Below are 12537 nucleotides of genomic sequence, written 5' to 3' on the forward strand. Positions count from 1 at the left end.
CAGGTTTGTTTCATTACTGTATGGTGAGACAACTGATTCACCACAATTTAGTCTAGAGCTACTTTTCTATTCTGAATAGTTTTTGGTAAAACTATTGGCTGAATTATTAGGCAGTTACAGTAATCTGCCTTCGTCAAGTGCATTTTCTTGGGTTAAGGAAAAAAAATTTTTTTTTAACTATTCATGGAAGCTGGATGTTCTTCCTTGTCATTTGAATCAAGGCTGTCTAACAGGAATTGAATAATTCAGGGACTAGCATTTAACCCATATCAGGTCTAGGCAAGAAATAACATACATTAGGAAGCCTTAGGATATCATTAAAGTGCCTAGGGTAGTCAAAATTATTGACTAGACACCAGACCTCAGTGGATTACTTAAGTAAATGGGGTCAGATGTCATCATGAAGAAAATTAACAGGAAGAAAATGAGAGTACAGAAGAAATGTTTTGAAAATAGAGTGAAATACAACTTTGAAGACCATGGCTGAGAAGTGCTAGGAGTAGTGGCAGCACATCAACCAGAAATGGTGTTGAGCTGTAAGAAACAGACGTCAGGCTTCATGTTGCCCTTGTGTCCAGGGGACAAGGATGAAAAAGCTTTTTGATTAAGAGCAGTAGACCAAATCAAAGCTAATTATGTCATTTTGGCCGGGCGCAGTGGCTCATGCCTGTAATGCCAGCACTTTGGAAGGCCAAGGCGCTCAGATCACATGAGCCCAGGAGTTCAAGACCAGCCTGGGGAACATGGCAAAACCCTGCCTCTACCAAAAAATACAAAAAAATTAGCCAGTATAGTGGCACATGCCTGTAGTCCCAGCTACTTGGGAGGCTGAGGTGGGAGGTTCGAGATATATATATATATATATATATATATATATATATATATATATATAGTCATCATTTTAAGTCTCACTGTGCAAAGCTATGAGTCCTCAATACTTTGGACTACTTAGTGTAATATATTAGTTGTTAGAATAGCATATATATACACACACACACAAACATAGTGCAAAAAGATGTTTCAGGGAAAACATCAGTTTACAACATAATGTCTTTCATGACTCAAGTAAAAGCTCACAAGTAATTTCTTCTGAAACCCAGATCACTGAATTACAGGTTTGCCTATAGATGTACCAGGTCAAAGGCTGTGCCAGAGAGAATGAAATACTAATTATTTTCAGGCTGACAGGTTCAGTTCCTGCAAAGCCTGTAGGTCTTGCTCTACCCTTTGCCTTAATCAGCTGCCGAGCTTCATGCCATTGTTTACAAGGGGAACTGGGTGAATAAATGTAGAAAGATTACAGTAAATCCACCTTGCCTGCAAAAGTGACTAAGGTGTATCCTTTACTGATAAAGTAAGGATGAAATGTATAAACATATAATTAAATATATAAATTACCAAGTTTTTGTGATAATTCGTATGCTTTTAAATATTTTGAACCTAAGTGTTACCCTCAAAATGTTTTAAAATATAAAAATCAAGAAATAGAGCAGGCAGGAAATGGGATTTTAAACATTTCGATTTCAAGAAATAGAACTATCTTAAATATGATGCTGAAACACTCTGAGAGGCAGGAGATAGGACTCAGGCAACAGAGATCCGAGGAAATATATATGGGCATTTTGTAGTCCATTTTTCTTGTGTGGCATGTGGTACAACTGAAGCATAAATCTTTTTGATATCATCTAGTTTTGCCAGAGGTATGGGACAGTTCATATTCTGTCCATAAGTTCGGCTACTTACATAAACTGAAATACAAGTGCAACTCCAAACAGGTTTTTTCTTTCTTTTGTGGACACCATCATCAAGCATGGAAGACTGGATCTGGAATTTCCCTTAATATCTTGCCAATTGGCCTCCCAGTTTCTTGCTTCTGTTTTCTCCTGGTGTGTTTTCAACATTGTAATTGTTTTCAATCAACTGTGTAAGTTTTATTTTCTTCAAAGCATCTATTGATTCCTTTTTTAAAATCATGTCTCCTAGCTCCTTTAAATGTTTGGAAAACGGTAGTTAAGTTTCTTGGTATTACAGTAGTACTTCTTACTATCCACAGCTGGAAGGATGCTGCTGCCAGTTAGCTGGGGTAGGTACTGCAACTAAAAATGCAAAACACAGAATTAGGTTCAAAACTGTGCTATGCATTTTTTTCATTATTTAGAATATATCACAAAAAGGTAATTAAGCTTTTTAGTATAGAAATACTTTTTTTGCACACCATCCAGGATTTGAGAGAGGATTAAATCTTTCAATTTGGTCTTGGCTTTTCCTTTTAAATGTTTATATTAAAAAGGAAAAACATTCACATTAAAGAAGATTTAGAAAATATGAAAAGGGGAAAATCTACATGTTAACATTATTGGGAAGAAAACATAGATTTACAGGAGTTGAGAGCTTGCTGAGATCTTAGGGATCATTTAAGCCAATGCCTTGTCTTATAGCAGAGAAAACATAAACAGAGCACCTAGGCAATTTGCCTACTTACTCTCTTCCCTTAGTTAAAAAGGCAAATCAAGCATGGCACAGTGTACACTTGTAGTTCCAGCTACAAGGGAGGCTGAGTGGGAGCATCCCTTGAGCCCAGGAGAGCAGCCTGGGCAACATAGCAAGACCCCCATCTCTAAAGAAAAAAGACAAAACTGCTTCCTTCAAGCTTCCTGAAAATGTTTGAATTTATTGTCAATGTCAAATGAAAGTCAGAACACACCTGTATTTTTTGTATTGCACTATATGTCCTCCGGTATCCCTAAAAAGGGAAATTTTTAGTACTTTCTAGAAAAAAATTTTTCAGCCATTGTCCTCAGAAAAGTACTTTTTAGTACTTTTACATCAGTTGATTCTTTCAGGATTTAAAAGCAGTACACCAGGCTGGGTGTGGTGGCTCATGCCTGTAATCCCAGCACTTTGGGAGGCCAAGGCGGATGGATCACCTGAGGTCAGGAGTCGAGACCAGCCTGCCAACATGGCGAAACCCTGTCTCTACTAAAAATATAGAAATTAGTTGGGCATACTGGCACGTGCCTGTAATCCCAGCTACTGGGGAAGCTGAGGCAGGAGACTCACTTGAACCGGGGAGGCAGAGGTTGCAGTGAACCAAGATCACACCACTGCACTCTAGCCTGAGCGACAGAGTGATACTCGGTCTCAAAAAAAAGCAATACACCAAAGAGTGGAGTTTCCCTATTTTTTCAAGTAGAAATATTTCCATCAAAACCTTTTGCTCTTGAATACAAACTAATACTGAGATAAGGAATAATTCTGGCGTGGGGGTGGAGGAGTCTGTTTCTGGCCTGTTTAGCTACCTGGGTCACATATCATGGAGAATAAAATTAAAACATTATTAATTTTGTAACTGTGATCTACATTAGGGCCCTGGAGTTTATGCTGTATTTGTTCCTCATGGAACTTTTTCACCCTTTTCCCTCCTCCCAGCCTCACACACAACACCCTGGTACCATTCAGCATGCTGGGCAGTGGAAGCTGCAAAGGGAAAGACTAAGGCAAGATAATGTATAGCTTAAGGAGTACCTAGGTAGATCCGAGGTTACCCAGGATCAGTTGTGGTTCCAACTACAGTTCATTCTAAATTATTACAGCTTTTGGCTTATCACAAGATGCTTAATGTAAGGCCATTTTATACCAATCGGGATTCTTCACAGGCTCCCAGTGTGCAGTTTGGATGCTGTTCTCTGGTTAAATGTATTCAGCTGATACCACCAAAAGCACTCATCACTGTATTTGCCCTAGCCAACTCTGACAAAGGATCAGGGAGGAAAACAGCTCCTTTTTTGGACAAACCTGGAGTGTTGGTTTTAATACTGATGGTGTAGATGATGACACAGAACTGCCTGGGGAAAATCTGATTTCCAAAGCCAAAGAAGTCTGCTCAGCTGGACTCATCATACTCATGTACCTTGTTGAGACCTGTGCTCATGCAGGCCGGAAACCCTGGCCCCTGTGTGGCATCAGGAAGCAGCAGGACAAGGGCACCTTTAGGATTCAGGGAGAGGGGGCTTTAGGAGACAGATGTCCCTGGGGCCCTGGTTGATAGACCCTATGACCTGTCTCCTAGTGCTGGAATGAGAATGCTGAAGCTGAAAGCCACAACTGCCATCCTCAAGTCTAGATTCCAACTCTTTGTACCAGGTGGCAGGTAGGAGGTCATTTGAAATTATAACCTTGGATGTTTCTGTAAAGCAGTGGTGCTTTCGGCTCTTTCTTAGGGTCTTCCTTGTTGGTTTGTCATGTTCTTTTGCCAAATCCTCTATTTCTCTGATGTTTTCAAAATATGGGTGATGCAACAGCTGTTCACATGTCAGCCTTTCAGTAGGGTCCATGTGGAGACAGCCCTAAAAGAATAGAAAATTCCTTCTTCTTACTTTTTTAAAATTGTATTAACTTATTAATGTCATTTTTTTCTTCTTTGAAAGATGAAACTCTTCAGTTGCAATAAGAACGGGGAAAAGGCAGGAAAACACTCCAGTCATGGTTTTAGTTCCAGTCATACCTAAATGGCACTCACATATTAAATAAACAGTTTCTAGAAGTAGTAATGAAAAATCATTTTCTCTACCTTACTCTGTTCTTGAAGCAATTGGTACTCTGCCCTGGGAGAGTAAGATATAATTTTAGAGTTTACCTCAGTGGCCAAATGGGGTAATCCATTTAGCCAGTTTGGTCCCTTGCATGTACTTTGTAAAAACTAGTGTTTTTATTTTAAAAATGATATTTACACATGATAACAAATACAATTCATACAGCATACAGCAAAGTCTCCACCACTCTAGGTGTTCCATTCACCCTTCTAAAATCAGCTACTCTTTTTTTTTTTTTTTTTTTTGGTGTATGCCTCCAGAAATAGTTTATGCATTATAAGTATATATGATCATGTATATAAGGAGAGGCATAATGTACATGCCTTTATAGTACATCGTTCTTAACTATTTTTGTTGCAGCTAAGTAGGCCATGGAGCTCATTCTTGGATAGATTAAATTTCACAACTACATACTCCAAGGAATTGACTCAATTTTTGTTGGTTATGTCAGAGGTGTTGAAACCAGAGCAACTCCATCTTGAATAGGGGCTGGGTAAAATAAGGCTGAGACCTACTGGGCTGCATTCCCAGGAGGTTTGGCATTGTTACTCACAGGATGAGATAGCAGGTCGGCACAAAATACAGGTCACAATGACCCTGATGATAAAACAGGATGCAGTAAAGAAGCCGGCCAAAACCAAGGTGGCAATGAAAGTGACGTCTGGTTGTCCTCACTCCTCATTATACACTAATTATAATGTGTTAGCATGCTAAAAGACACTTTCACCAGCACCATGACAGTCTACAAATACCATAGCAATGCCCAGAAGTTACCCTAAATAGTCTAAAAAGGGGAGGAACCCTCAGTTCCAGAAAATCCCTGCCCCTCTCCTGGAAAACTCATGAATAATCCACCCCTTGTTTAGCATATAATCAAGAAATAACTGTAAGTTTACTCAGCCTACAGCACTGCTGCCTATAGAGTAGCCATTCTTTTATTCCTTTACTTTGTTAATAAATTTGCTTCCACTTTACTCTGTGGACACGCCCTGAATTCTTTCTTGCACGAGGTCCAAGAACCCTCTCTTGGGGTCTGGATTGGGACCGCTTTCAGGTAACAGTTACATTATCATTTATATTAACTCATTATTTAATACATCAGTAAATAAATAATTTTTAAACCGTGTGGGACATTGACTGTAACTTGCAAACATTTTAGTTGATACCATACCTCATTTTACGTAAGAGCTATATTTCTAAAAAAATATATACATATATATATCAAGTTTTTAAATGTACTTCAAATGTACCAGGGAGTTAGCTATTTAAAAGGATCCTGCAGCTAAGGATTTTCTGAAGAAAAGGTTCCCTTTGTAAAACAATCACCACCCCCCTGAAATTTCTGTTTTGTGTAAATTTAGACTTCAAATATAATGTTAGGTTTATTTAAAGTGGAAAATACTTGCAAATGTTTTCACTTAATAGAATGTGATACATTTAAAAAAACTGAAAATATACTTTTCCAAGGAGAATTTTTTTTTTTTTTTTTTTGAGATGGAGTCTTGCTCTGTCACCCAAGCTGGAGTGCAGTGGCTGAATCTCAACTCACTGCAACCTTTGCCTCCCGGGCTCAAGCAATTCTCCTGCCTCACCCTCCCGGGTAGCTGGGATTACAGGCAAGCGCCACCACGCCTGACTAATTTTTTTTATTTTTAGTAGAGACAGTTTCACCATGTTGACCAGGCTGGTTTTGAACTCCTGGCCTCAAGTGATCGCCTGCCTCGGCCTCACAGTGCTAGGATTACAGGTGTGAGCCACTGCCCAGCCAGGAGAAGAATTCTAAAAGGAACATTTTTCATTGCATGGATTGACATAAGTAATTCAGATTCCCCAACAACTGCTGTGTGCTTCCTGGTCTGTTGGAAGCCATGATTTTTACCTTTAGGAGCCCCAGGGCAGGATAAGAGATGTTTGGGAATTTTAATTCAAGTGGTTCCTGTTGAAAAGAAAAGAGGTTTTTAATTTACAGCATGTATTCAAATTAAGGTTACCTCAAATTAAATCTTTTGATAGAAACATTTTCCTGGCACCTTCCTCACCTCCTCCACCCTTTGCCCACCCAACCTCCTGCCTAAAACAATCTCCCTTTGCCTTGTTCACAAGCTTTCTCTCCCCACCTCCAAACTGCTTTTCCAAATTTGCTTCCTAACCACTCCCTTAACTTCCTGCACTGATACCAATGGAGATAGCAAATTATAAATAAAAATACTAATGAAAAAAACTTTCTGAGCAGTTTTTTTTTTGGGGGGGGGGTCCTCAATTTATATAACTTGCCTTTCCTGAGAATAATCTTTGGCATTTATAAAAGGGTAGCTGGCTGGGTGCGGTGGCTCATGCCTATAATCCATTCAGGGAGGCCAAGTCTGATGGGCTTGAGCCCAGGAATTTGAGACCAGCCTGGGCAATATGATGAAACCCTGTCTCTATAAAAAAAATAGCAAAAAACTAGTCAGGGCTGGTGGTGTGTTCCTCTAGTACCAGCTACTTGGGAGGCTAAGGTGGAAGGATGGTGTGGGTTTGGGAGATTGAGGCTGCAGTAAGCCATAAATGTGTCACTGCACTCCAGCATGGGCGACAGAGCAAGATCCTGTCTAAAAAAAAAAAAAAGGCAGCTCTAATTCTAATTATATAAAGGGAGCTGCAAAATAGATGTTTTTCCCCTACCCAGGTGAACAGATGCTTCTTGATTTTCTGGAATAAACACTGTTGTCTCCTCCCACTAGGGCCTGCTGCTTCCCTTCTCAGCCTGCTGTTTAAAAAGTCTCCTGTGGGGCATTCATCAGTCTCCTTTTGGCCATATAAGGCGATTTTGCTCCAGTCACGTGCTGGAGACAATCAGGAATAACACTATAAATGGGAGGAATGCCGAATGTCAGGCAGACAAACAGGCCAGTTAAAGAGACATACCACTGACAAAGGCTAATTGAGCAGAGAGGCTGATAAAATAAGAGCCAGCCAAGCTGAGCAAAATAAATGACTGCAGTGCATTGTGTGTATAAAAGTGGCAGTGTGTGAGCTGCCGGCTGGAGTGACTGGCCAGGCTCATCTAATCAAACAGTCCTGGTGCTGTGGCCAACTTTCACAGTACAGTATTATTTTGGACAGGCAACCAGCTCCCAATAACCAATTCTGGACTGTACACATACTAATCATTGATAAGAGTAGGAGAGAAGAGCCTCTGTTTTAGAGTTCGCTATGTTCAACAGGAGAAAAAAAATCCTAAAGTAGATTTGTATTAGCCCTTGACAGTAGCCCCTGTTGCACCCCCATACTTCCACTCATGCTCCATAGCTTAAATATTTCTCTTGTTCTTTCTGTCGGTTGAATCTGAGCATCACTGGGGATTGACGTGCCATTGCTTTATCATCGAGCTCTGCTGTCTCAGCAACAATGTCTGGATGAAGCCGATTGCTTGCCTGTGATACGCTGGAGCCCATCCTGCCGGCTGAGCCAGTTTCACAGCCCCGGAAGCAAGCAGGCCTCCCTCTGTCAGGGTTACTGACAGGCAGAGGGACTGGGGCACAGATGTTCAATGAGTGCAGCCCCCGCACTGCTTCTTCCTGTGTTTCTGTCAACAGGAAATCTGCAGGACAATCTCTGGGAAACCATGGGAAGCTTTTTACATTTATGAAACCTGGGTTATTTCTGAGGCTTCACCAACAGACAAGCGAACAGGAAATCACTAGGGATATTTAGTGCAGAACTGGGAATGTCCAGATCACAAGGAAGCCAGATGGGTCACCTCCCATATGTCAGGTGTCATTCCTGCCCCTCCGTCCCAGCAAGACCCACTTCGAATGCTAATGCTGCAGGAGGAAGAGGCAGTGGAGAAGCAGAAACCTTCATTTTGGGACAAGCCAAGAGGTTAGGGAACAAACAAAACACAAGTGGTAGAGACAGAATTTCCATCTGGAAACTGAAGGGTTTAGTGAGCAACTGGAGGGTTCGTTTCATTTTTAAGATACCTTCCTCAGACAGTAGAAATTCAAGATTTTGCAAACCTTAATTATGCTCTGAAATGTTTTTGATTACAGGCTCATTAGAAGACATTCAAAAATATAAAAAATCATAAAGTTACCCCAAAATCCCACCCAAAAGAGATATCCACTGTTAGTATTTTGATATATATCCTTGCAGCCATTTATTTCACAAATGTAAAAAAAAAAGTTTTATGATTTCCCAGATGTCATATTATTTTGTATTTATGTAAATATATGTATATATGCATTGTGTGCATATTACATATTTATTAAAACTGTGTCAAATTATACCTACTGGTTTTTTTGTTTGTTTTGTTTTTGTTTTTGTTCTGAGACAGAATCTGGCCCTGTTGCCCAGGCTGGAGTGTAGTGACGTGATCTCGGCACACTGCAACCTCCACCTCCCAAGGTCAAGCCATATTCCCACCTCAGCCTCCCAAGTAGCTGGGACTACAGGTGTGTGCCACCGTGCCTGGCTAATTTTTGTATTTTTAGTAGAGACGGGGTTTCATCATGTTGCCTAGGCTGGTCTCGAACTCCTGGGCTCAAGCAATCCACCTGCCTCGGCCTCCCAAAGTGCTGGGATTACAGGCGTGAGCCACCATGCCCAGCCTACACTGTTTTCTAACCATCTTTTTTTTTTTTTTTAAACTACATGATATTTCTTATTTTTAGAGACAGTTTTACTCTGTCACCCAGGTTGGAGTGCAGTGGCATGATCATAGTTTACTGTAACCTCAAACTCCTGGGCTCAAGTGATTCTCCTGCCTCAGCCTCCCAAGTAGCTGGAGCTACAGGCATGTGCCACCAACCCCAGTTAGTTTTAAAAATATTTTGTAGAGATAGGGTCTTGCTATGTTGCCCAGGCTGGTCTTGACCTCCTGTGCTCAAGCAATATTTCACCTCAGTTGTCTCCTGAGTTGCTAGAATTATAGGTGTAGGCCACCGCACCTGGCTCTATATAGTATTTCTTTTTTTCTTTCTTTTTTTTTTTTTTTTTTTTTTTTGAAGATAGGGTCTTACTCCTGTCGCCCAGGCTAGAGTGCAGCAATCTCAGGTCACTGCAGCCTCAACTTCCTGAGCTCAGGTGATCCTCTCACGTCAGCCTCCTGAGTAGCTGTGACTACAGGTGTGTGCCACCATGCTAGGCCAACTTTTTGTATTTTTAGTAGAGACAGAGTTTTGTCTTGTTGCCCATGCTGGTCTTGAGACCCTGATCCACCTGCCTCAGCCTCCCAAAATGCTGGGATTACAGGCATGAGCACACCTGGCCTGATAAGGTATTTCTATTGTAAGGATGTACCATATTTAATCCCCTACTGATGGAATACTAAAGGAAATAATTTCTATTAAATAATGCCACATCCTTATGCTCTTGGATAATGGTTTCACAGGAATAAATTGTTGGAAGTGGATTAGGGGTATAAACATTTCAAATTTTTCTGTTCTTAAAAAATGGGCTTCCCCCATTTGGGTTGGCCATAGAGGGCAAGCACCAGAGTAAGGCTGGCTGAGGAAGTTTTTTGTTTTTTTTGTTTTTTTTTTGGAAAGAGTCTTGCTCTGTCGCCCAGGCTGGAGTACAGTGGTGCAATATCAGCTCACTGCAACCTCTACCTCCTGGGCTCAAGCAATTCTCCTGCCTCAGCCTCCTGAGTAGCTGGGATTACAGGCATGTGCCACCATGCCCGGCTAATTTTTGTAATTTTAGTAGAGACAGTGTTTCTCCATGTTGGCAAGGCTGGTCTGGAACTCCTGACCTCAGGTGAGGTCTCCTGCCCATCTTGGCCTCCCCAAAGTACCAGGATTACAGCCGGAACCATTGCGCCCAGCCCAAGTAAGTTCATTATGATTTTTCCCGTGGTCTGGAGACCGTGGGCATAGTAGAGTAGGGAATTTGGAAATGCTGGGGAAAAACTAGTTAACTTTACCTTGATAGGTCTAGGTCTAAAAGTTGGTTGGCTCTAAGCTACCTAGGTTTTAATTGCTAAAAAATTATAAAGGACAGGTGTGGCTCTGGCAGGCAGTTCTGCATTCCTGTGCGACAGGCTGGCTAGACTCTGTTATCAACAGCCTCTAAATTAGCATTAAGGCTAAAGTCTCGCTAGCCCATTTGCTCCAATTTTCCTTTTCTCTCTTAGACTGACCTCCAATGCAGGGTGAGCCACAGGGCTCAGGGAGGTGAATAACAACCAAAGCCTAGCTAGCCTGGCCTACAGAGCTGTCTCCAAAATGGGTCACTCACCATATCTTCAGGGTCTGGAATTTTCACTCCACTGAAGTACTGATTCGTGCTAAACACCTGTTGGTGCCTAGGAATGAGATGCCCTTTGGACAAGAAAAAAAAGGTAAGTGAAATTGGTTAGCAAACACTGATCTATGGTTTTCTTCCATCAATGCTGTGTTTGTCTGTGCCCATATCTGTGGACACTGCAGTGTTCTTGGGCAATCAGAAGGAGAGGTGTTCAGCCAACCCACAGCAACCTGTATTGATCCCTACAGTGGACAGCATGCTGTGTTAGGCACAGAGGAGGCAAGCAACAGAAACTGAGGGCTACAAGCTTCTTGCTCTCAGGTTCTTGTTCTCAGAGCCTACGGTGTACTGAAGGAACCCAAACCAAACAACCCAGAAGCACATGCACACAAATAAAATAATGCCTTTTAAAAAACAGCAAAAGGGCAACAACCACAAATCAAAATCATATTAACTGAATCCTGATAGGTCAAGATAAAATTTTATTGCCGTAGCACTTATAACAGTGTCTAACATACAGCAAGCACTCAATAACTATTTGAAGAAGGAAGAGAGGGAAGCAAAGAAGATAGGAAGGAAGGGAGGGAGGGAGGCAGGGAGGGAGAGAGGGAGGGAGGGAGGGAAGGGGAAGGGAAGGAGGGAAGAAATAATGGGATTTTCTAGCTAGAAGGAATACATTTCCACATTGGGACCATCTTTTCTTATTTCGCCAATTAGCAATCACTTGGAAATCCCATTTCATCTACTGTTCAGAAGCACTTACAATGTGACACAATGAAACAAAAAGAGTATTTCTATATTTCAGGGGACTCTAGGAAGCTCTTCCTGCCCATATGTCCATCACATCAGCTAAAATCGCCTTTATGTAAAATTCTATATTACACTTGGAGAGGGATTTTGTTCAGAGAATATAGGGAGATACTCAAAGGTGTTCTCCTGGGGCACAACCAGGCCCACTTCCCAGAGCACTGTGGGACTTCCTACTCCAGGGTATCAAATTATCTAATTACTGATGCATCCTAGAAATTTACCTCTCACTCAAATGCAAAAACTGCTGCCTCGCCTCATTTTGGGTGAGCAACCAAAATATACCCTCTAATGCCTTGCCCCAGATCTCAGTGAGCAGTATCATGAGCACAATTCCTTGTACCTTAATAACCTTCTTCCTCCAGTGCCAGAGGGGTGACATGGGGAGGCTGTCCTAAAATCACTAGAGGAAACACAGCCAAGAAAGGTTGAGCGCCCCTGGAAGGCCTACAAAGTGCCTTCCATGTCACTCGACAAAGTCAAGCTATCAGCAAACATTACTGCCTACAATGTGCAGACACTGGTGGAGGGTAAGTAGAAATATAAGACATGATCTCACCATCAGGAAGTTTACAGTATCTTTGGGAAGATAAGATTACAAGGGAAGGCATGGCAATGGCAGTTGCTACAAGAATTTAGAGGAGGAAAAGTTTACTTTAAACTGGGATACTCAGGCGAGTAGTGTCTAAACTCCCTGACTTTGGAAGAGGGCAATCACTACTGATGGTTTTTTTTTTTTTTCTCACCTTCCCTCCCTTCTCCTCCCCTGCCCTTCCCCTCTGCCTCTGAGGGTAGAGAGAAAGGAAAGGGCACTGGGGTGGGAAAGCAAGACGGGGCTGAGTGACATTGGAACTAGCCTTCCTCCTGACACTTAGAGGTTGGGAATCATTCTCCGTAGAGTCTGAAT

At 41.7% G+C, this 12537-nt stretch overlaps 1 protein-coding gene and 1 pseudogene across 2 annotated transcripts in view; one reads left to right on the plus strand and one right to left on the minus strand.

The window, feature by feature from the left end:
- Positions 1–1313: 1313 nt before the first annotated feature.
- Positions 1314–12537, minus strand: part of CDKL1 (cyclin dependent kinase like 1) — a 68236-nt gene continuing 57012 nt past the window's right edge. The window contains exons 6-9 of the mRNA XM_030810193.1: positions 10815–10897; positions 6472–6528; positions 4176–4346; positions 1314–2096 (exon numbers count right to left, since the gene is read on the minus strand). Of these exons, the coding sequence (XP_030666053.1) occupies positions 1989–2096; positions 4176–4346; positions 6472–6528; positions 10815–10897 (419 nt within the window). The 3' untranslated portion in view covers positions 1314–1988. The remainder of the gene's footprint in view (positions 2097–4175; positions 4347–6471; positions 6529–10814; positions 10898–12537) is intronic.
- Positions 2092–8767, plus strand: LOC115834733 (annotated as a pseudogene). The gene is made up of 2 exons (XR_004029603.1): positions 2092–4117; positions 8118–8767. The product of XR_004029603.1 is annotated as an uncharacterized LOC115834733 (transcript).

The sequence above is a fragment of the Nomascus leucogenys genome, chromosome 1a (genome assembly GCF_006542625.1).
Source record: "Nomascus leucogenys isolate Asia chromosome 1a, Asia_NLE_v1, whole genome shotgun sequence".
NCBI classification, from domain to species: Eukaryota; Metazoa; Chordata; class Mammalia; order Primates; family Hylobatidae; genus Nomascus; species Nomascus leucogenys.